This window comes from Mandrillus leucophaeus, unplaced genomic scaffold, assembly GCF_000951045.1.
Source record: "Mandrillus leucophaeus isolate KB7577 unplaced genomic scaffold, Mleu.le_1.0 Scaffold490, whole genome shotgun sequence".
NCBI classification, from domain to species: Eukaryota; Metazoa; Chordata; class Mammalia; order Primates; family Cercopithecidae; genus Mandrillus; species Mandrillus leucophaeus.
Window position 1 is genome coordinate 2,257,673 of NW_012105254.1, and position 25,808 is coordinate 2,283,480.

The following is a 25,808-nucleotide window of genomic DNA, read 5'->3' on the forward strand; positions in this document are numbered from 1 at the left end:
CAACTATTTTGTAATGAGTAGAGCCAAGCAGCAATTTCTGAAGTTATAGTACTTATTTTCTACCAAGTAATGTTAATTTGCTTTCTGATAGCTCATTTCTATTTGTTTTTCACTCAACATTTTCAGACCATTAATTTGTCAAATCCCATGAGAGGAATTTATTACTTTTAACAATTCAATTGTTATTGAGTTGTTCTCCTAGAGATGGATTTTAAACTTGCGAATTTACTATACATTTTCTTCACATTACTTCATGCAATTTGTGTGTGTGAATGTCTATGTGTATATATGTACATATACACTCATATTCATTCATATACATATTCATCTATATTGATTTTAGCATTCTAAATAAGACCACTTGTTTTGATCACTATGTATATGTCATCTATACAGACTTCTCATCTTGATAGTATCTTTTCACCTCACCAACTCTTTATGGTCTTTGAAATTTGTTTGAAAATTACACAATATTATTAATTATTTCATTGTTCTAAGGTTCCTATTCCCTTCCTGTTCTCCATGTTCGTACAGAAGACCATATGCAACCATGGTTATGGTCCTTCTAGAAGCCAATCACTCTTTTTTATGTGCTTTTAGAAAGAACAAAGAACCATCTGAAGTGGATGACGCTGAAGATAAGTGTGAAAACATGAACACAATTGAAAATGGCATCCCCTGTGATCCCCTGGACATGAAGGGAGGGCACATTAATGATGCCTTCATGACAGAGGATGAGAGGCTCACCCCTCTCTGAAGGGCTGTTGTTCTGCTTCCTCAAGAAATTAAACATTTGTTTCTGTGTGACTGCTGAGCATCCTGAAATACCAAGAGCAGATCATATATTTTGTTTCACCATTCTTCTTTTGTAATAAATTTTGAATGTGCTTGAAACTGAAAAGCAATCAATTATACCCACAAACACCACTGAAATCATAAGCTATTGACGACTCAAAATATTCTAAAATATTTTTCTGACAATATAGTGTATAAATGTGGTCATGTGGTATTTGTAGTTATTGATTTAAGCATTTTTAGAAATAAAATCAGGACTATATATATATTTTCACACTTCAAAGACCTAAGGAAAAATAAATTTTCCAGTGGAGAATACATATAACATGGTGTAGAAATCATTGAAAATGGATCCTTTTTGATGATCACTTATATCACTCTGCATATGACTAAGTAAACAAAAGTGAGAAGTAATTATTGTAAATGGATGGCTAAAAATGAAAGTATTGATATACAGGGTAGAATTTTATCCTGTTATCACACCAACAGTTGCTTATATATTTTCTGAATATCAGCCCCTAATAGGATAATTCTATTTGTTGACCATTTCTACAATTTGTAAAAGTCCAATCTGTGCTAACTTAATAAAGTAATAATCATCTCTTTTTGATTGTATGACTGATTGCGATCTGAAATTTATTTTCACACTGTGGAACATAGTCTTGTTTTTATTGGTTATCTTTAGTCTGCTCTACAGCCCTAGAAATGAATTATTTTTGTTGTGTGTATCCTTGTTTGAAGACACCTTGTAGTTTTTAGGTTGATTCTATTTCCAGATAGGCCATGAATAATTCTAAATTCTAAGAACAAGGATTATACATTTATTAATGAAAATAAAATTTGCTACTCAATTTCCCACCACTATCACCCATAGTTAAAGTTACAGCAGTAGTCTCCAACTCACTTCCCTGCCTCCAGTGTGCCTCCTTGCATACAAACTCTAAGATAGGTAGCTGCATACAGCAGGTTTATTGGGGCATGTGCTCAGGAGATACACCTTTAAGAAGTGAGGAAGGCAAAGTGTGGCGGACAGATGTTAAGGTGGCTCCCATCATTCCCATCTCTTGGTATTCACGCCTTCATATAATGCCCTCCCCTTCAGTGAGTATGGTACCTGTGGCTTGCTTCTAATGAATAGAATACAATAAAGGTGATGAGATGTCACACTCCTGCAATTACTTTATATTATATCTGAGTCTGTCTTGCTAGCAGATTTGTTTCTGAGATCTTCTTGCTGTCTTGATTCACTAAGTGGCCATGTTGGGAAAGCCCATGTGACAGAACTGTGGTCAGCTTCTAGGACAGAGGTGTCCAATCTTTTGGCTTCCCTGGGCCAAATTTGAAGAAGAAGAATTGTCTTGGGTCACACAAAATACACGAACACGATACCTGATGAGCTAAACAAAATTCGCCAAAAATGTTTACGAATCTGTGTTGGGCCACATTCAAAGCTGCCCTGGGCTGCAGGCGGCCCTCAGGCCACAGGTTAGACAAGCTTGCTCTAGGAATTGCTGGTGACCTGTAGGCACCAAGGACAGCCTCCAACCAACAGCCATCAAGAAGCTGGAATCCTCAGTCTTACAACAAGGAAATGAATTCTGACAACTGGAGTAAGCTTGGAAGCAGATTTTTCCCCATTCAAATCTCCAGATGAGAATGCAGTCTGACCTACGCTTTGCAGCCTGAGCAGAAGAACCAGTTAGGCTGTACCCAGACTCTTGACCATGGACACTGTGAGATGATAAACGTGTATTTTTTTAAGCTGTTAAGTTTGTGGCAGCAACAGGTAACAAATAGAGTAGGATTAGGCAGAGGGAGAAACAACCAGAAACATGGTTACAATAGAAGCCTCAGCTAATGTTTCTGGAAGCTCGGGAGCTGGGGCTATTCCTGATTGAGTTAAGGGAGCAGGGCCTTTGTATCTCCACATTGACCAGGTATGCCTGTGGGTGGCTTCTGGGAGAGGGTCTATCCTTGAAAAAGGCAGTTCACTGTGGCTGGATGCAATTCCCATTGAAGGACTCAGCTGTGAGCCTTCAATAGCCAGTATTCTTAGCTGCTAGGGATGGGTGTATTGGCTTAGAAGAGGGAGCCCACAGGTCCCCCTAGAATATCTACCGGTCGATTGTCTGTGATACAGCCTGAATGAATGCCCCAAATGTAAACCTGGTCCTGTTAATTCCTAATATAGACACTTTTAAATGGCTTATCATTATCCTTAGGCTAAAGCCACACCCCTTAACACAGGGCCTGCTAAAGTTTGACACCCCCTCCACCTCCACCTCCCTCCCTATCTTCATCTCTCACAAGTTCTCTCTCTTTTCCATCCAGTCATACATAGATCTCTCACTTCCCAGCTTTTGAACAGGCTGTTTTCTCTACCCTACCTCTCAGCCACTCTTGTACCTTGTTCTTAGGGTCTTTCTCACGTAAATATTTTGATCTCAGGAAGTCTTTGCCAGACATCCAGGATATGTGCTGCTAGAACACCCAGATAATTATACTCATCTCATTGTACTATGATTATTATTTTTAAATATGTTTTCTATGGAGGAAGGGGACCACAAAGGCAAGAGTGTTTTAGGGCCCACAGAAGTCCTAATGCAGTCTTGTCTCCATAAACATTTTTGTAACCCACTTCACTTTGCCCTTGACCTCCAACCAGATATAATTAACTATTGCTTTGTAATTTATGTCTACACATTTTTATTTGTAATGATTATAACACTTCATTTTATTTACTTGTTTGTATGTTTGTATCTTCACACTAAATATAATATTCTTAGAGGTAGTGTTCAAGTCACTTAGCATAGTGCCTTGTCTGTTTCCTTATTTTCTCCCTTCCTTCTTTCTTTCCTTTGTCCTACAATGTTGAGCAAAACCAAACACAATTCATGCCCTCGTGAAGCTGAAAGTCTATGTAGTCAGAGCTCAATGAATGTGTGCTAATAAACAAGCACATGAAGTGGTAGCTGTTGCAAGCTCATAGTTTTACCCCCTCTGGGAGCAAAGCCTGCCCCTCTCTCTGTAAGTGGAAGAGTTTGAATATGTGGGTAGAAGATTTTTGACTTGAACACCATTTTGACTTGGGAACCATATGCTATTTAATATTAGTGGGCTTCCTTATTTTTAGAAAAGGAATGAGATTTGACCTGTTGGTTGACAAGATGTGACTTACTAAATAATTATTCTCTATCTTACGCTCTTTTGAGTGGTATACTTCGGAAGAATAATTTGACTTTGCATAGAGAAGTCTTTAACTGGTGAAACATCAGCTGAATTCAATCAGTGTGTGCTAGGCCGCATAATCCAAGATACGCATTCTCAACAGGGTGTAAATTGTTCTTGGCCAGGAGAAAAAATTTGAGATATTACAGTGGTTTGCAGTTATATTAATTCATTTCCGCACCGCTGTAAAGAAATACCTCAGACTGGGTAATTTATAAAGAAAAGAGGCTTAATTGGCTCACAGCTCTGCAGGCTGTAAAGGAAGCATAGCCACTTCTGCTTCTGGGGAGGCCTCAGGAAGCTTCCAATCATGGCGGAAGGCAAAGCGGGAGCCAGGTGTCTCACATGGCAGGAGCAGGAGAAAGAGAAACCAAGGGGGGAGGTGTTGCACACTTTTAAACAACCAGATCTCATGCTAACTCACTCACTATCACGAGAACAGGACCAAGAGAATGGTGCTAAATGATTCATGAGATATCCACTCTGATGTTCCAACCACCTCCCACCAGGCTTCACCTCCAACATTGGAGACTACAATTCAATATGAAATTTGATGAGGACACAGGTCCAGATGATATCAGTAGTCCTCCAAATGATCACAGTATGTAAGCAGATAAACAGTATATCTAAGATATTAAAATTTCATGGGATAACTATTAAGAAAAAGGTCTAAAAGGCCACAATAACTAAAAGAAGATTGAGAAACACTGATTCTAGATGTTTCTTATTTTGAAGGCATGAGACAAACCCATTTTGATCATGAGACCATTTTCTTCACTGTTTATTCTGGTGGGGAGGGAATTTATTCCACTGGGGGAAGGTCTGTTCCACTAAGTATCCTTATTGGAGAAGTTTTCTATGCTAGCAGAGACGTTCTGTAACCTTGACAATCAATGTAACAGCAAAATAGAGCTTATATCTCCTGCCTACTGCCTTTGACAAACACTCTGGGTAATTAGAGAGCAGTCAATCATCAACCACACCTCTCACTTTTAATTTAATGATCCTGTAATGTGCCATGAGGGAACACATTGTGAGGTGATATGTACTGGAAACAAAATGTTGTAAAGGAAGTGGAAATATAGCTGTCATTCCAGTTTCCAAGTTCCTAGCAAAAACTACTTGTTGAAACTGGAAGGACAGAAATGTCTGAAAATCAATTCACTACCGAAAGAAAATGCGCTGGGATGGTGATACCTGGACTTACTTCACAGGAGAAATGTAAATGCAGATAACTTTTTTTTGGTGTAGTTTCATCATCTATGTTTTTCACAAGAACTAACCATTAGAAAATATAATATAAAAGAATTAAGCAAGTTATTGCATATAGAATGATAATGATCAGATTCCAGATACGAGTATCACTACACAGATTATGCACATTTATCATCATTCCTGGATGAGAAATAGGGAATAGGAGAGGACACAGATTAAAAACCAAAAAGCAAAAAGAAACGCAAAGTCCAAATTCTCAGTCCTTATTTCAATTCATGGGGTCCCTTAACATAATATTTTGTTTCCCATTTTACATCTTATTTTCCTGTATAAAATATTCTCAAGTTTAGTTACCTCAATTACATAAGCAAATGCACATTTTCTTTCCTTCCTTCTTCCCTTCCTTAAAAATGTATTGAATGTCCCACCACTTTACTGAAGACACCATGCTAGATTCAGATAATATAAATAGAGAAAGAATGTCCTATAAGGGACCAATTCATTAATTATGATAAAATTAAGTTGATTACTAAGAATATCATTATTTAAAAAAAAATTTTGGCTTGAATGAATGAATAATTTTTAGGTGTTATTTATTGAGTCATTCTGCTCTTTATTTTCATAACATTGTTCTAAAAGGACTTTTATCTTATTCTGGGCACAGAATAAGAGCCAATTTATAATACACGACATTCATCTTTAAAAAATTATTATAACACAGTAGGGCCAGTAGGGGAATGCAAGTAGTTGGTGCAAGTCTTTATAGTGGTACTGGCCAGTAGGGGAGAGTTTGGCCAATAAAAAAATGACTATTGTGTCTCTAGATGTAATTTTTCCATAATTACTCCTTGATGTCACTTATATTTTTTGAAAACTGGTGAATACGTAAAGTAAATATGTGTGTGGGGTGTTGGATGAAAGAAGACATTTAATCAGATCCAGAGAAGGTACATTTTTCAACTGTCTGATGTCTTGTGACCCAATCTGGCAGTAGGATCCCAGAACAACAGAGCTAGGTCATACCCAAGACCTTTGGAAAGGGTGGAACAAGAACTCTTGGGCACGGCATAGAGTAGAGGTGAGCACTAGCCACCACAGGCAAGCAAGCCTGGAAGGTGCCATTGTCCAGTGCCTTGCTACAGTGAACAGGTGGCCCTTATTTGCAAAATTTAGCAAAAGTTTAATTATGATTCATGTCTTGATGGTTCTTGGAGTCCCCTGGACTCCATTTGTCATCCTAAGCCATTGGCTCATAGCCTGCCACATTTAATGATTTATGAAGTATTTGGCAATATTCAGTTTGTATCAAAGTTGCATTTGAAAACTTGTGAGGTAGAACCATGTAAAGTTACTGCTATGTAATCATTTTGACCCACAAATTTTGTATGCTTCAAGCTATTAGTTTGCTGGTCAATCCTTTGGAATTTAGGAAAGATGTTTCCCTATATAAATAGATTTATGCTGATAGAGCCATCAGGCCAAATCACAGTAGCATATTATCTCACAATATATCTGAAATTTTGCACATCTATACATAAAATATTAGAATACAAACTGTTATAATGCCAGCATAATGAAAACAAGCAGAAGACAACACAATTTAATAAGAATCAGCTTTTATTGTATTTTGTCAGTGCTTAAGGAAAAGCAGCGTTTTTAATTTTTAATTTTTTTCATACTCTTCTGCCAAGAATCCAGATTTTTATGGGAAAACAAGAAAGTCCATGGAACTAGTAAAGGAAACTTACAGGCATTCTGAAGACTTTTAAAGGACATTGACCCTGGTTAATTAAAAAATAGGTCTACATTTGCTATTGGCTTCACCACCATCCACTTGCTCCTCAACTCTTTGCATTCTGACTTCCATTTTCACACCTTGAGAAAACTGTTTCCTCAAAGGTCACTGTAAATTTCTGGTTGTCAAGGTCACAGCTTTTTGGTCCTTATCTCCTAAATCTCTTTGAAGCATTTTACAGCGTAGGGCACCCTGTCACCCTCTATGACAGAATCTGCTTTTTTGGCTTCTGGTATATGGCCTCATCCTTTTACTTCTTCTTCAGTCTCTCTCTCGGACCATTTCTAAAGAAGCTAGGGAAAAAGTTGAAAGAGAAAGAAAGAAACAGGTGAAAAATTATGAGTAACATTGTGTAAAGTGTAGTTGAGCTCTCAGTAGTGAAAGAAAGAACAGAATTGCATTTTGTGCATATTGAAGACAATAGAAAAAATACTTGGGGTTAATGGTTCTGTCTGCTAACTACCAATAGCTTGATTGCTATCCAGAGAAGCTTCGAAGTAAGAGAAAAAAAGTATGTAAGTAGTTATTTGAATATTAAATGACTGGTGGCTTCGCATAGTGAAAAAGAGCATGAAGAGCAGAGGAAAACATATCCACAATCCCTTATATGCAACTCTAAAATCCAAAAACCTCTAAAAACTATTTGGTGGCAACAATTGACCTGAGCAGACATAATGCTCTTTATCATCTTCGTTTATTATGTGTAATGGTCTTTATTTATTGTACTAAATGAGACCATCATATTATTGAATGCAGAAATATTCAAGTGTTTGGTGATAGGATGCTATCCCAGATCCCACTGGGAGTAGATGAGTATACAGCATATGTACAACACTACCTTGCACTGCCTGAATTCTAATCCTAACACTACCATTTACTAACTGAGTGGCCCCAGGTGAGCAAGGTTTCATAAAAGTGGAGAGGAGGCAATCCAGTGAAAAGAACTAGTTCCCATTTTATATCAATAGACATCTTTAGAAAGGAACTAATAGTTGTTCTATATGCCCAAAGAGTTATTGGGAGAATAGAATGCAATAATATTAAACCATAAAATTAGTAAAGAAAATGTGGTCTGTAAGTGAAATTTTTCTTTATTAAAATTGTTATTGAAATTATTCAACCTGAGGCCATAAAGAAGTAAGGAAAGGGTTTACTTAAGGGAAATACTTTGATATATGAATATGTAATTGTTCCTATGATGACTAAATATTTAGAAGTAGGATAACCTATCCATCTGGAAAAATGCAACCACATATTGATCTACTCTGCTAGGGAGTGTAGATAATGTATCTATCTATTTGAATTTTCAACACAAAGAAATTAAACAAGACACTGCAAAACTCTACTAGTATAGTTGCAAAAAACAAACTGCAGAGAGAGAGAGAGAGAGAGAGAGCATGTGTGAGAGAGATTGAAAAGCTAATTATACCAGTATTAACTTCCATCCAATCAGGTAATGATGACCATGTTTTAAAATGATTACTTTTTTTTTCTGACCATGACTATCATTGTACCAGTTGACATTTATTGAATCAACTGGCTTCCCAATCAATTCAGTTAAAAAAAGTTTATCTGATGGATGGACAAGCTATTTTGTTAAATTAACTAGTCAATATGGTAAATCTTTGTGGATTGGTCAAATTCTAATGCTACTTAGACTCTCTTGTACTGAGGATTGGTGCCTCTGACTTATCTGCCAGGTATGTGGGGGATGAGTCACCTGTTCTATTTCTTCATTGCTTGGGGCTCCTGCAAGCAAGAACTCAAAGGTCCTTGAGAAGACAGAGCCATAAGCCAGCAGGGGAACAATCTATTGCTCTGATAAGCCTTTTGGCTTTCATCTGGGACAATTCCAGGTGACGTAATGTGCTCTTGTGAGAGCTAAAGAAAATTTAAACCAATGAATATAAGAACTAAAATCTGCTTGCTCAAAAGTGGTAGAGGTTTGCCAAAGTTAATATCTCTGCCATCATTGCAAGAGCTATCAAGGCCCTTATTAAATTCCCATCACATATTATATTTGTTTGCTAGATTATCATCTGCACAGCTATAAAGGGGGAATACCAAGGTTCATTTTAGTAGTGCAATGATTGCAGAAAGCCTCAGGTTACAGTTTTGAACACATTGCTTTGACACAGCACATTTCAATAGATCAGTAAACAAAACACAATTTACAAAACTTCCCCAAGGATTATGCTGTAGTCCTTTTGTGGGGAGAGAGGTGGGAAGTTGAGGGTGTTGTGGGATGTTAGAAATCAATGTACTTGGCAGTTTTTTTTCATAGTTTCATAGTTCTTTTTATCTTTGTGCTAAGAATTCAAATAGATACCTGATATATCTACCTATTCCCTTCTACCACCTTCCTGCGAGATCTATGTGTCTTACCAGAAGGATAGGTTATCTAACTTCCAAGGTTTAGTCATTGAGGATATGAATATTTATATGTGAAGTAAAATATTTTTCCTAAATAAATCTTTTTTTCCTGTAGTTTGTGGACTCGAGTAGTTTCAATATTACTTTGTATAAATAACATAAAAATTGTGTTCACAGGTCTTATTTTATTCATTAATTCTTACTGTTTTTCATTTTTTCATTTAACTCACTACAATTAGTAATACTTGCCTTATCCCTTTGGATGGAGATCTAAGAGATAGGATCTCCATCCAAAGGGATAAGGCAAGTATTACTAATTGCATTCAATGAAAGAAGAAACAGAGGCTAAGCGAATTTAAATATGTTGCCTGAAATCATACAGCATTTAAAAATGTTCGCAGGTTGTGTTATAGGATTCATAGTGATAGATTGTTTTTGTTTCTATTTGAAATTATGATTGTTCTATTTTTACCTTATGCCCATTTAAAACATACTTTGTCATTGACATGATTTGGATGCTTGTCCCTTCCAAATATCATGTTGAAATATGATCCTCAGTGTTGGAAGTGGGGCTTAGTAGGAGCTGTTTGGGTCATGGAGTCAGATCCCTCATGAATGGCTTGGTGCCTTCCCGCATGGTAATGATTTCACGCAAGATGTGGTTATCTAAAAGAGCCTGGCACCTCTCCTCCTCCTCTTTCTTGCTCCCTCTCTTGCCATGTGACTCTCCTGCTCACCCTTCCCCTTCCACCATTTGGGTCAGGATCCAAAAAGCTTTTACTTCCTGAGATCCTGGCCAGAAGCAGATGCTGTTGCTGTGCTTGCACAGTCTGCAGAACCATGAGCCAACAAAACTTCTTTTCTTTATAAATTACCCCTCCTCAGGTATTCCTTTATAGACATACAAAATGGACTAAGGCAGTCATCAACTCCTCTTCCTGCAATAACTTGAAGATATCATCTTCACCATAACAGGCGTATACTCAATGGAGAATAAGAACTGGGATTGGAACGTCTGCAAAACTTATGACTGAATAATGTGCAGTGTGGTCGCCAGAGTGAGTATTGATCCAAACCAAACACAGAACTATGGGAAATGGCATAGAGGGAAATCAGAATCTTAGACAATTTGGGTATATTTCACAACTGGACATTTTAAAATGCAGATTATAGTTGTGCTTTAGCATTTGCGTAGCACTCTGGTCAATTGTTTGTTGGCTATTCCTGTGCTATACCTTGATTTAAGCCATTTGTTGTTTATGCTTTTCTTTTCTTTTTTTCTTTTCTTTCATTTTTTAAAAATTTGAGTCAGAGTTTTGCTCTGGTTGCCCAGACTAGAGTGCAATGGTGCAATCTCAGCTCATTGCACCCGCTTCCCGGGTTCAAGTGATTCTCCTGCCTCAGCCTCCTGAGTAGCTGGGATTACAGGCACATGACACTATGCCTGGCTAATTTTTGTATTTTTAGTAGAGATGGGGTTTCACCACGTTGGCCAGGCTGGTCTTGAACTCCTGACCTCAGGTGATCCACCTGCCTCGGCCTGCCAAACTGCTGGGATTACAGGCATGAGCCACAGTGCCCAGCTATTTATGCTTTTCTTGTGAGTAACGCGGGGCATATTTCAGAGCCTCTGACAAGACTATATCTAGAACTACATCACTCCTTATCCTCCCAGTTGAGCCAGGTTTAAGTAGAGAAAGAAAGTCCTGACATATCATGTTAAAACAGAAAACCAGATCATATCATTCCTTTACTCAAACTTCTCCGTATCTCCTCATCTCTCCCAGGGTAGAAGCCAAAGTCTTTAAATGGTAACCAGACCCCACACAATCTTTTCTCAACCTCTGTGAACCCCCTACTATTTTTCATTATAAAAGTTGTCATACATAAAGAGAAGTTGGATGAATAGTACGATGAACACCCATATATCTACCAATTTGATCTAACAGTTCAAAACTAACATTATAAAGGGCTTGGAGAGATTAGAGTCCTGGGAGGGTTGGGAATGAAAAGAGAGAGGACCTACCAGATTAGACTGTTGGAGATGGAATGCAAGGTGGGCTAGATTGCCTATTGAACTGAGTTGCTTACAAAGTGGGAGTGGGCATGGTGGAGGGGCGGGGGAACAGGCCACACTGGGCTGTGGTCAGGGATTATTCCCAGAGAAGCAGTTGAGTGGAGCCCTGGCAGCCCATGTCCTTGCCCTTGGTCAGGGCCACACTCAAACCCTCCCCAGCAGAGCATCTATTCTACAAACCCTTCAGCGACGTAGATTACACAACATCCTTCAATAGTCTGCATCAATGTTTCAAACTGTGAAGTGATTCTCCCTGAAGACTAAACATGAGGTTTCACTGTGTTCTTTCAGTACATTTCGTCCTGTTCTTTTCTTGTGAGAAACAGCTATCTGGGCAATATCTCCTGTGTGTTGACGTCAACAAATTTGAAGGCAAAAGTACTCTGTCATTTTCATCTATTTTTTAAAATGATAATTATTTTCTTCTTTAATAACCTTGCTAGTTTTTCTGAACCTTTACCACATCCCATGGAAAGAGGCAGGGGTTGCAATCGGAAACACACTGACAGATTAAACCCCAGTTCTCTTACTGGATGACATAGAGCTACTTACTAACCTTGCTGAGGATTTGAAAAATAACAACTTCCTGTAAGGTGGTTGTGAGCACTCAGTGAGGTAAGGTACATTTGTGCCCTAGACATAGTAAGTACTTGAAGTTTTAGTTATCCCCACTGTGTTGTTCTAGTCAGAGCTAATTACCTGGACTGATATTTTATGTTTTATTTATTTATTTCTGATTTCTTTTCTTTTTTTTGAGATGGAGTCTCACTCTGTTACCCAGGCTGGAGTGCAGTGGTGCAATCTTAGCTCACTGCAACCTCTGCCTCCCAGGTTCAAGCAATTCTCGTGCCTCAGCCTCCCAAGTAGCTAGGATTACAGGTGTGTGCCACCATGCCCGGCTAATTTTTGTATTTTTAGTAGACAGGGTTTCACCATATTGGCCAGGCTGGTTTCGAACTCTTGACCTCAAGTGATCTGCCCACCTCAGCCTCCCAGAGTGCTGGGATTACAGGTGTGAGCCACCGTGCCTGGCCTATTTCTGGTTTCTTCTACTTGTTATGGAGACCACAGCTTATACATGCATATACGTGTCCCAAAGGACTAGATATTTTGTGCTTGAATGCCTTGGGAGCTTTGCTACTAGGAATAGGTGATTTACTATTCTCCTTGGCCCCAACTGAGATGTGGGGAGGTGGAATCATGCACGCATGTTAGTTCCTGAGAACACTATGTTCATAGTACTACATAGATCAGAGCTCCTCAATCTTGGTACTTGACATTTGGGGCCAAATAATTCTTGGTTGTGGGAGGCTGTCATGCATATAATGTTTAGTAGTATCCCTGGTCTCTACCAACTAGATGCAGTAGTACCCTCCCCTCAGTGTGACAACCAAACATGTCTCCTGGGAGACAAAATCACCCTGGTTGAGAACCACTGTTCTATATCTCTGATATAGTGCTTTGAAGAGCACAAATTACTGCCATGCCAACTGAGGTTGTCATCTGTGAGTCTGTGATCTCTAATTACTCTCTATCCTGAATATTCTGACCCTACTGAGAAAAACATGGCCTGTTACCAAGGTAGAAGAGAGCACCAGTTGTCACCTTTCAGTGAAAATCAAGAAGAAAAATGCAGTATAAGAAATTCAAGGGCAAACTATGTTTGTAATTCATGCCAGTTTGAGGTCATCGTGGAACCAAAGATTTTTATGCTTCCTTATGCTTTAACTGTCCCTCTCTTTAATGCCTCTGATCAGAATTCTCTCAGAAAGCCCTTTCTGACTACAAAGATTCTGGGCCTGAGGACAGATTGCTAAGGTTCAAATCCGAGTCCCATTGATTTCCAGTTGTGTGACCTTGATTCTGTGCCACGGTTTCCTCATCTAAAAAATGGGAATGATGCTATTACTCACCTCATAGGGTTTTGTGAGGATTTAGTAAGGGAGCACATGTAAAGCAGTTAAACTGTTTGGCACATAATAAGCACTCAACAAAGTTTGGGTATTATTATTGCGAGAAGTAGTAGTAGTCTCTATAATTCAGAGTCTCATCTCCGTCAGAAAGCCTGCCGGACTCCTTGAGCCCACTTTGACCTCTTATATCTCTGAAATCATAAAAGGTCTTACGATTTTATAGATCAAAGCTTATTCACATTATCTTTTATCTGGGCCATTTGAATAAAATGTCCCAATAGCAAAAAGATGTTTTAGCCATAAATTATGTGTTCTACATGATTTGCATTTTCTCATCCACCTCATAAATTGAGTAAGTAGTTGTTAACACCATTTGGGGGGGTCTATATACCTGTACAAAATTGGATAGTGGTTTGGGGAACTCTCTTCTCTCTTATCAGAATTTCCTCCTCCTCGTCCTCTCTTATCTGGTTATTTCATATGTAGTCAGTAGGTAGAGACATCAGCATGATATTGGTACTAACGTGGAAGCTCCCCTGAAGACTGAGGCAAAATTCATAAAGATGATCTGGGAAGGTCAAAAAAGCTTTGGATGATACCAACTACCAAATCCAGTGAAAAGACTAAGCAGAGAAAGACACTCACTATGAGAGTTCCTCCAGGTATGTTCTCAAATTTCCAATTTTTATAATTGCTTCATGACTTCATCCTTGTAGAGGTTGCTCAGTCCTTGTCTGCCTTTCAACCAATGTTGAAAAACATTGCTAATCACTGAGATCTAAAAATAACGTCTTGTAGCATGATGGCAATATCCAAATTTCAAGGCAACAGGGGCCCAATTCCTTTCTGTATTGAATCCAAATTAATATTGTTAAGACCTACCACATTTTGACTGTCCCCAGAAAAGATGCAAGGCTTCCCTAGAATTTTCACTGTGTAATTTCTAGGCACTGAACATATTTTGCAGCCAAAGAGCACTCCTGATGAGATTGAAGACAGGTTGGTAAATCTTAGGAGGGTCTTTGGTGGCAAAGAATGAAGTAGGAGTAAAGCTCTTGTACAACTTAGCTTCTAGTTTTTATATATTCATTGTGACATTACATCTATGGCATCATCAAAAACCAAGGGATTTTTATTTAAAACATGATAGACTCTAAGACCTCAGAAAAGTTCTTATAATTGCAAGTGCATGTATTCATGTGGCATAAAAATTGAAGCCCTTGCCCTTTGACCTTTGACTTCCAGATTGGTCCTCTTTGAAGTTCAGATATTAAGCACCTGAAAATTTACAAAGTAACTTACCCATTCCCTATGTCTGTAATTTTTAGAAATGAGATGGTTCTATGACCTCTCATATCTTCCCCCACATCTCCCTCACTAATCACTTGCTTAGGTTCTATATACAGAGAAAACAAAGGAGTCCTTCAATCAAATAAACATTAGCATCCTTGAGCAGGGGACCAGTTTTACAGAATAATCTAGAGCAAAACGTCAAAGCCCCAATTAAGATCCCTTTTCTTACTATAGACCAGACCAGCAAGCTTCCCTCTGAGCCTCACCCACCCTGGTCCTTCTACCTTTCCAGAGATCTGATGTCTCCAAAGTAGTTCCTAGCCTTGAAGCTTATAATTTCTCATGCACCACTGGTGTTAATAAGTTCTTATCTGGGAATATTGTGTGTCATAGAGGGGCACAAATGGAAAGAGAATTTGATACCTTGTAGAATAACTATCACATATTCTGCCATGCCATTCTGTCTTTGTAATCATTATTTTTTTCTCTCTCAGGACTTTAGGCATATTATTTTTGTGATGTCCTAATGTGATAACTTGTTAACAGGTGTGGCATGTCTGAGAACTCCAAGTCATAATCATCTTATCCTAATTCTCTTGATACATTGTTTGGGAAAAAATGCATCCAAATATGGCTGCCAAAACAGCTTCTTGGTTTAGCCAGCATTCTGGCCTCTTTGCATGTGTCTGTGACTACTTGGCTATCTCATCTTTGCTGAAGTTAATGGCTGGTTATTAGGACCACACTTAATAAATAGCAGCTGCTCAAGGAATGGCATGGACTCTTGATAGCATTCTAACCTCTTGAGTTCAGAGCCCTCCAGATTGTGGAATAAATTAGCAATGCTAGAATTACCAGCCCTATGTTTTGCTGACCCACTTTAAAGAGTGTTTACATCTCCTGAATCTTGATCTACAATACTTATTTTTATAGGCCATTTTATATTTATATCCTAGAATACTATTATTTTATGGAATATTCCACTTTGATATCCCAATTAGAACAATATCCTACATCTTACCGTCTAGGGATTCTGATAACTGCAGCTATGGGAAAATCAGTGCTAGCTTATGGCCACAGATGGGCCAGCATTGGGTAGGAGTGAAGAATTAATGTCATATTAAAATAAAAAGTAGAAGAATAAATTTCAGCATACATTTTTATAAAATAAAAATTATTAATGAAACCAACTGGAGGGATTTCCATTGCTGTTACCTCATTCCTTGACACCCACTTTCAGTCATCAATGAGCTTTGGCATCACGGTAGTTGCAACGTAAATATGGTTCTTTTCATACAATGCTGGAGTGTCCTCATTTCTCTTGTTGCCTAAAACATTAATTGTGGGCTGAGATATCTGGCTCAGGGAAAAGACTAACCAGTGTTCAACACTTGGCTTGGCTACTTAGTAAATAATAGCATGACCTTGGGAGAAGAAGCAGCTTGACTGAGGTAAATTTCATTTATGCCCTCCCCACGTCCCCCCGCCTTTTTTTTTGAGATGGAGTCTCGCTCTGTCACCCAGGCTGGAGTGCAGTGGCGCGATCTTGGCTCACTGCAACCTCCACCTCCCGGGTACAAGCAATTCTTCTGCCTCAGCCTCCTGAGTAGCTGGAACTACGGGCGTGCACTACCATGCCTGGCTAATTTTTGTATGTTTAGTAGAGAAAGGGTTTCACCATATTGTCCAGGCTGGTCTCAAACTCCTGACCTCAGGTGATCCACCCACCTCAGCCTCCCAAAGTGCTGGGATTACAAGCCTGAGCCACCGCCTGGGCCTTTCATTTTCTTCATCTATAAGAAGGTAGTAACAATGCCGTTTTTACAGGGTCATTTGGTAGATTCAGTGACAACACATGTAAGGCATTTAGCCCAATGCCTGACTTATAGTAATCATGCTGTTTTTCTCTCACATCTTTTACCATAGTAACTTGAATCATAGCTTCCAAATCTCATTTTGTTCTAGAAAATTTTTCCACCTTTTTTTCAGTTGATGCTAATCTCTATCCATCACATTCTGTGGATGGGCAAAAAAACAGATGAAGTATGCCATATGAAAATGAATTATGCTACACACAGGGTAGACAACTGAGCTTCTTTCCCTCTTCTTCCTCCTTACTACTGAGTTGCTGAACAATGTCTGTATTCAATAAATATTTATTGTGTGTATCTATTATGCACCAGCCACTTTTCTAAGCAGCTGAAGATACAGCAGTGAACAAAATAGACAAAAGTTCCTGCCCTCTTGGAGCTTATATTTTAGTGGAGAGAGACAGATAATAAAGGAATACATTAGTAAAACATGTCATTATCAGTACAGTGTAGCAGATGGTGGTGTCATGAAAAAAAATATAGGATGGATGTTGTATAAATAGTGCCACTATATGTGTATGTTGTGGTGATAGGGAGGATAAATTTTAATTAGGTGATTGGGTAGCTTGAGCTCTACTCCTTGACTCATTAAAAAAGAGAATCATAATATTTAAAAAACAATTCAAGTCATCAGATTGGCAGGAGGCAAAAACAGTGTTTAGTAAAATTGGGACTTTATATCCTTGACCAGCATTCCTGGGACCACTGCTGGATTTAGTAAAGCTGGCTCTATTGAGTTATTGTTCCATTAGTTCTCTGTGAGGTCTCTTCTTCCAGCTTAATAGAAGGGACTCTATGAGTGAATAGGAAGGTTGAGGTTGGAGTCTGTAACTAGCTTTGACCAAGCCCCACTGATGGCTCAGACCAGACAAATCCCTTAGAAGATGAGGAGGGAGGAATACAATGAGGTCTCGAAGATGAGCCTGCTAGACCTCAAGAAGACAACTACTGTTGAACATTTCCAGTTGGATCAGAAAACATGACTCTTATACACAATCCATAGACTGAGGTGGAGGCCAAGAAAATAAAGGTGTATTTTAAGATATTTAGAGTCAATTAGGAAGCACTGACCAAAGTATAAAATTCTTCGGTCACCCTCAGACTCTAGCTGAGATGCCAGAGCTGGTTCCACAATAAGTCTTCTATGCCTTAAATGCCCACCAATGTTGCAGCCTTGACCTGGATTGGGTCTAAGCCCTTGACTTTGACTATCTGTCATGTCAGCTGACTTTCCTGAACTGGCACCTTGTCTCAATTTAACCACCCTATGCTTCTGAGATGTTTCTACTTTACCATAAACCAGTGAGGACTACGATGCTCTGGCCAAGATCCTGAAACTCCTGTTTCTCTTTCCTGTTCATTCCACAGATGGCTTTTTTTTTTTTTTTTTTTTTTTTAGTCCTGGGATACATGTGCAGAACGTGCAGGTTTGTTACATAGATATACATGTTCCATGGTGGTTTGCTGCACCTATCAACCCATTACCTAGGTTTTAAGGCCCGCATGCATTAGGTATTTGTCCTAATGCTCTCCCTCCCCTTACCCCCCTACCTCCCGACAGGCCCCAGAGTGTGATACTCCCCTCCCTGTGTCCATGTGTTCTCATTGTTCAACACCCACTTATGAGTGAGAACATGTGGTGTTTTTTGTTTGTTTGTTTTGTTTTGTTTTTGTTCCTGTGTTAGTTTTCTGAGAATGATGGCTTCCAGCTTCATACATGTCCCTGGAAAGGACATGAACTCATTCTTTTTCATGGCTGCATAGTATTCCATGGTATATATGTGCCACATTTTCTTTATCCATTCTATCATTGATGGGAATTTGGGTTGGTTCCAGGTCTTTGCTATTGTGAATAGTGCTGCAATAAACATACATGTGCATGTGTCTTTATAGTAGAATGATTTATAATCCTTTGGGTATATACCCAGTAATGGGATTGCTGGGTCAAATGGTATTTCTGGTTTAGATCCTTGAGGAATTGCCACAGTGTCTTTCACAATGGTTGAACTAATTTACACTCCCACCAGCGTGTAAAAGCATTCCTATTTCTCCACAGCCTTGCCAGCACCTGTTGTTTCCTGACTTTTTAATGATCACCATTCTAACTGGTGTGAAATGGTATCGTATTGTGGTTTTGATTTGCATTTCTCTAATGACCAGTGATGATGAGCTTTTTTTCATATGTTTGTTGGCCACATAAATGTCTTCTTTTGAGAAGTGTCTGCTCATATCCTTTGCCCACTTTTTGATGGGGTTGTTTGTTTTTTCTTATAAATTTGTTTAAGCTCCTTGTAGATTCTGGATATTAGACCTTTGTCAGATGGATAGATTGGAAAAATTTTCTCCCATTCTGTAGATTGCCTGTTCACTCTGAGGATGGTTTCTTTTGCTGTGCAGAAGCTCTTTAATTAGTTCTCATTTGTTGAGCTGGGCGTGGTGGCTCACACTTGTAATCCCAGCACTTTGGTAGGCTGAGGCGGGTGGATCACCTGAGGTCAGGAGTTTGAGACCAGCCTGGCCAACATAGTGAAACCCCATCTCTACTAAAATCATACAAAAATTAGCTGGGCGTGGTGGTGGACACCTGTAATCCCAGCTACTAGGGAGGCTGAGGCATTAGAATCACTTGAACCTGGGAGGCGGAGGTTGCAGTGAGTCGAGATCGTGTCATTGGACTTCAGCCTGGGCAACAAGAGTGAAACTCCATCTCAAAAAGAAAAAAAAAAATTGATCCCATTTGTCAATTTTGGCTTTTGTTGCAATTGCTTTTGGTGTTTTAGTCATGAAATATTTTGCCATGCCTAAGTCCTGAATGGTGTTGCCTAGGTTTTCTTCTAGGGTTTTTATGGTTTTGGGTTTTACATTTAAGTCTTTAATCCATCTTGAGTTAATTTTTGTAAAAGGTGTAAGGAAGGGGTCGGCTTTCTGTTTTCTGCATATGGCTAGTCAGTTTTCCCAGCACCATTTATTAAGTAGGGAATCCTTTCCCCACTGCTTGTTTTTATCAGGTTTGTCAAAGATTAGATGGTTGTAGATGTGTGGTTTTATTTCTGAGGTCTCTGTTCACAGATGGCTCTTCTAAGGAGAGTTGTTTCAAGTAACTTTCCCCCCCTCCTTTATCCTTCCAATTTCCCTCCTGAGGTCTAGATTTCAATAATTTTCAGTACACTGGGATTTTGAAGAGGTAAGATCTTTTCTTTTTAGTTTAGCTGAGAGACAATATTTGACTAACCATCTCTAGCTGAGAATTCTCAAATTTGTATCTCCATCCTTGACCTCTCTGCCAAACTCCAGATTTGCCTTCTCAACATCTACACTTGGGTTGCCAATAGATATAAACTTAACTAAACTTCCAGTCTTCCCTTTAAGCCTATTTTACCAGCAACCTGCTTCTAGTTGTTCAATCCAAAAATCCTGGAGTGTCTTTTACTCTTTCTTTCATAGCCTACATCCAATTCACCAGCAAATCTCGTTTGCTCTACTTTTAAAATGTATTAAAAATCCAATCACGTCTCATCAACTCTACTGTTACCAGCAAGCCACCATTATATTTCATTTGGATTATTGCAATAGCTTCCTCAGTGGTCTTTCTGCTTGTAGTCTTGCCCCATATGTGGTTTGTTTTTCGTATAGTGGCCAGAGGGATTCCTTTTTTTTTTTTTTGAGGCAGGGTCTCACTCCTGTCACCCAGGCTGCAGTTCCATGGTGTGATCATGGCTCACTGCAGCCTCAACTTCCTGGTTTCACATGATCCTACCACCTCAGCCTCCCAAGTAGCTGGGACTACAGGCACATACCACCACACCTGGCTAATTTTTTGTAGTTTTAGTAGAGATGGGGTTTTGCCATGTTGCCCAGGCTGGTCTTGAACTCTCGGGTTCAAGAGACCCTCCCGCCGTGGCCTCCCAAAGTATTGGGATTACAGGTGTGAGCCACTGTGCCTGGCCCAGGATTTCTTTGAAATGTAAGTGGTACTGTGTAACTCTTCTGTTCAAATTCTAAGATGCATCCCATCTCACTTAGGATAAATGCTCATGTTTTGCTTCTAAAGTCTTAGATGTAAATTTATACTAGTGATTTCCTTGCTCTAGTGCTCCCTGATATTTTGTACAGTGTAGGTATCAAAATAAATTAGGGTTACTGTGGCAAACATTGTACTATCGTAAATTCAGGCCAGTAACAATCAGTATAACCTTCTTGGAATCCAATGTTTATTCTTACAGATTTGAACTCTGTCTATTGAAACTATTGATCAATTTGGTTAATGAAGATTATCTTTGCTGTATCTTTAGTGTTTGAAATGTTTGTTTTCTGGTGCCATAAAGAAATAGTATTTGAACATAGATTTAATTTTTTTAGTAAGGCTATTTTTATACTTTCTGTAGAAAGGGTCCACTTGCCAGTAGTTTTGTTACGAGAGTATACCGAACAAAGGAGATAGGGTTATAAATAACTTGACGCGTCTACCCTACTGTTGTGTCTGGTTTTTATTGGCTGGAACGGGACCTCACATTTTGTGTTTGTCTTGATTGGCTAGCAACTTAGAACTTTTTCAAAGAGGCAAAGGCAGAGGAGAACAAAGGAAGGAGGAAGTAACTTGTGGAATGTTGAGAAAGGTAAAAACCCCTTCAAATAAGGAACAGGAACAGGCTATGACCTAATGCTTGTTTGGAGCAGTATTAAGGATGCCAGGGCAAATATTTAGGTTAAATTGTGGGGGCTGAGAGCATAAAGTACATTGATTTTTTTTTATTATGGCTAGCAGATATTTAAGAATGTTAACACAGGTTTTTGAATGAATTTTGCTTCTAAGAGAAGTTATTATTTATTCCTAATTAGACAGGGAGGAAAGTCTTTGAAGAGGAACCTCTGCTTTACTTTTTACATTTAGGAAAAAAGGGACTGCTATGCAACTAAAAATGTCAACAGGAAAGAGCTTTAGCTTTTGTTTCGGGCTGAAAGGCCAACTTGTTATTTATTTTCTGTAAAGCACTTATAAATTCACTTTGTGTGATAAACATGTGGTCAAAATCAATTGTACTGAATGTAAATAGTTCTTGACCATGCAAAGTTTTGAATTTCTCTGTGCGTTGTATTCCTGATACCCTTCCTTGTTCTGTCAGCAGTATTAATCAATAAGAAATTGAACAAAACATCCTTTCTTTTCTGATGTTTACCGAAGTTATCCACCCAACTTGGGGAACTGGAAGAGGTTTCTCCTATAGCTATTTGGCAACCTCACCATTTGTGACTCAGTTGGAAGGATATAAAAAGTTGAACAGTAAGGGAAATATGGATTTCAAAGTCTATGTACTTTGCTCTAGCAGAATAAAGACCCACCCTCAGATTTCAGCCTATGAAAAGGGAGGTTTCTAGTTGAACTCCATGGTTATCTAGTTTCCATTTAGGTTTTAGCAGATAGCAGATCAGAAACAGGGAGGGGACTTGTGGAGGGCAGGGCTACTAAAAGTTGATACTGTGACTGTGAACTCAGAATGTGCAGAAACAGCAGAATTAATAGCAATAAAGCTGTTGAGCCATTTAATGTAAAGTCTTGAAGACATTGTGACATTATAGCTTAGCCAGTAAATATTATTTAAGATGATGACACTGAGTCATCTGAAAAATAACCCTAAAATAATGTCCAGGCAACATCCCGATCAGGATGGAATATATTGAAGAAAAATTTCTACCTAAAATGGTTTAAAAATGTGTAACTAGTGTAATGAAAGCAGTACATTTTAATTTTGCTTATGTGGGCCTGCCTCTTCTCAGAATATGACAGATGGATGAGGACTTATTAGACATACATGAAGTTAGCAGATAACTGAACCCATGACTCTGTGGAGAGAAAAGGTCTCTTAAGACATCTGGGATCAAAATGCAGCCCCATTGCCTATCAGTTGTGGAAGTTTGAATTAATCATAGGAACATTTGGTTTCCTTAATTATAAAATGGATATCACTATTTCTACCTGTAAAGTTGTTGTGAAGAGTTTATGTACCAGACCAGGTACAAAGCATATGCGACCAACAGATACAACATCTGTAAATATTGAGAGGGAGTCATTTACCTTTATGACTTTCCCCTTCTTCCTCAAGATAGCGTGACAGACTCAAGTTTTCTCTTCTCTGTATGTAGGAAGTTTTATACCAGGACCTGACCATGATTGGGTGATGAAAGCACGCTGAGAGGTTCTCCATGGCTGGGCTCACGTAGACTGCTGGCTGACTCCCCTTTCCTTTCATGTATGACTACTCATCCCATTGGTGAGCTCCTCCATCCTGCTGTTTCAGCACAGACTAGCAGAATTCTCCTACAACGCAGGATCCTACAGTCCAAATAGACCTTTGAGTCAAACTCCCAGCCAATCTCTGTCTGCTGCAGTGTCTTTGAAAGATAACCTTGCAGATGGCTTGATTAAACAGTCCAGTGTGGAAGTTCCCTAATTATTACACAGCTTGTTTCATTTTCGGTGGCTTTTATTACTAGGCTTACAGCATCACTCTCTGTGTTCTTACGTATTAATTCATATAATATGACATCCCTATGAAATGGATATAAAACTATCATTGGCTTTGAAATAAATTAGGTGCAGGGACGATATTACCTGCCTAAAGTCACACAGCTAACAAGTGGCAGAGTAAATCCACCATGCTAAGTCTTCTTCTAAATGACAGTACCATGATAGAGGAAAGCTGTCCACCCTGTCTTCTCTTCCATATCTAAACCATTCTCCAAATTATATTATTTTAGATCCATCTGCTCTCTTATTTATTTTCCTCTGGATACTCTCTTGTGTGTCTCTAAAATTGTGGTTCACAGAAATGAATGTGATAGTCTAGATTATTTTGTATCTAATACTTATATTAACAAAGTCTAATATAGTATAAGATGTACTTATAGGCCCATTACTTTTTGCTGGGCCTCCTAGTTGGATCTTGAAGCTCATACTAAGCTTTTATTCAACCAGCTAGACTGGGCTGCTACAGTAGTTCACTAACTAGTCTCCCTGCTTCCATCCTTGCCCCTTTAGTGTCTATTCTCTAAGCAGCAGCCAAAGTGACCCTGCTAAAGCTTCTACTAGATCACTTCTCTGCTTGAAGCCTTCCAGTGTCTTCCCATGTTGCTGAGAGTAAAGCTAAAGTTTCACAGTTAATTGTTTTTAAGACTCTCCTGGTGCGACCCTAGCTTCTTCCTGGACTTCACCTCCTGCCACTTTCCCCTGCACACTGAGCTCCAGTCACAAAGATCTCTGATGTTCTTGAAATCTGCCTGCATCCTTTACACTTGCTGCTCCCTCTGTCTAGGAAAACTTCTTCACCCAGAGATCCGCACAGCTTTCATCACTTCTCTCGGGTCTCTGCTCAAATGTCATCTTCTCAGAGAGGCCCTCCTTGTAGAAAATCCCTCTCCCCACCCCATGATTCTCTATCCTCCATTTCTTACTTATAATAAGTCATGTCATTTATCACTAACTATTTTTGTCTTCCCTCTATTCTCACCTCATATAATACAATATTTATTAGCTTATGTTCAATATCTAGAATAGTGTTTGGCATATAGTAGGTAGTCAATAAACAATTATTGAAGCAAGATTCTTGTTGTTTTGGACATGAATTGTTGTTTATCAGAGGACTGCCTAATCCTGTACTGTGTGATTGTTTCAGGGGACATTTGGATCTAGTCATGGCATTTTACGTTTTGTTAAATCCCTTGTTGAAAAGGAAGATACACTATGTCTTTGGATATATTTTTTTACTATTATATTCTATCAGAGAGGAGATAGGGCAGGCAGCATCTGACTTATTCCTAGTGAATTCCTAATGGACCAGAGATATATTTTTCCAAGTGCAAACCACATTCTAAAAATTTTACTTTATAGCTTTACTAGGTGTTAAGGTCAAACTTCCCTTTACCATTATGATATCCACCCCCTCCCCCAATCTTTTTGAAACACAGAACATCTTTCCTGCGTCTTTGGTCTTCTAATTTTTTCTGATTCTCCATTTTTTTCTCAAAGACAATACTTTCCTTTAGGCCAATTGTCTTTCTGGGTCTCATCCCCTGGGTCTTCAGTGAATTCTTTCCATTCTCGGAATGGGCTCAGAGAGAATGCTTCCGGGGAACTATCAGAACATTGACATCTTCTCAAAAAAGTGTGAACAAAAATTCCAGTAATTCAGTCAGTGCTTGCAGTTGGCCATTCTGGGCTAGTTTTTCTACAGAATCACTGTAGACAATTCTCCCTTTTCCCTTGCTTCTCAAAGTTTCTTGGCTTCTAGCATTTTCCTGCCTCATTGCTATCCCAGGCTCCTTGTTCATTTATTCTTAGCTTTCAGATTTTATATCTTGCTTTCTCCGTTTCAGTTTGATCAAGTTAATCGTATTTTCTGCCTCAGTGAACTGAATTTGGACTACTCCCATTTTTTCCACTAAATCCACGTGTTTCATTCAGGAACTTACCTGTGTAGAAATTTATTTCCGCTTTTATTACAGTCACATTTCAACTTTTTGTTCAGATACTCGTGTGCTGTCCTCTTTCTTGCCTGTTTTTTCTCCTAATATGTGCAAGAAGTGAGTGGATCTAGGCTTCCTGGAATGTGGGAGGAGCCTTTCTGAAATTTCTGCAATGATTTTTTTTTTACCCTCATCTCACTTTCATTTAAAATTCTTTATTATTTTTACTTATATTTGTGAACTGCTTTATTTCTTAAAAGGAGAGTATATTTTGATTCACATCAAGGGAAGTAAGAGTCCACCTCTTTTTGATGCAGCATAACTAAATCTATCATCTTCACTGAGGCACAAGGCCCTCTGTCACACTTTATCTCTGCCTCCATTATTGCTTTTAGACTGTTGACCACAACTTCATTAAGAGCCTATACTGTAGAATCAGAGTACATAGATCCATGTTCTGATTCCATCATTTGTTAGCTGAGTGAGATATAGCAATTTACTTAAACTTAGTTTCATAATTCATAAAATGGTGATAAAATATTTCCTATAGGTTTCTTGTCATGCTCAAATGAGATATTATAACACAAAGCACTTTGAATAGTTACTTACAATTGTTTTTTTCCTATTCTACAATAATACACACAACTTTGGAATAAGGAAAAGCAATGGACATTTTTTTGAAGGCTTGATTATTGCAATGTCACCTGAACCTGGAAGATTTGTTTTTCTGAGTGAAGAAATATTTTCTCTGTGTCAAAGTTTCACAATCATCGTCAAGTAGGCCCTTG

At 38.7% G+C, this 25,808-nt stretch overlaps 1 protein-coding gene and 1 long non-coding RNA gene across 2 annotated transcripts in view; one reads left to right on the forward strand and one right to left on the reverse strand.

Annotated features, from left to right (window-relative positions):
• TMEM27 (transmembrane protein 27) overlaps nucleotides 1-1,409 on the forward strand; it is a 38,184-nt gene extending 36,775 nt beyond the window's left edge. The window contains exon 6 of the mRNA XM_011995529.1: nucleotides 601-1,409. Coding sequence (XP_011850919.1) covers nucleotides 601-757 — 157 coding nt within the window. The 3' untranslated portion in view covers nucleotides 758-1,409. The remainder of the gene's footprint in view (nucleotides 1-600) is intronic.
• A 5,428-nt stretch (nucleotides 1,410-6,837) lies between these two features.
• On the reverse strand, nucleotides 6,838-25,124 carry LOC105550582. The gene is made up of 2 exons (XR_001007748.1): nucleotides 25,027-25,124; nucleotides 6,838-7,326 (listed from the first exon to the last, which is right to left on the reverse strand). It is a non-coding gene; the product is annotated as an uncharacterized LOC105550582 (long non-coding RNA).
• Nucleotides 25,125-25,808: the final 684 nt, after the last annotated feature.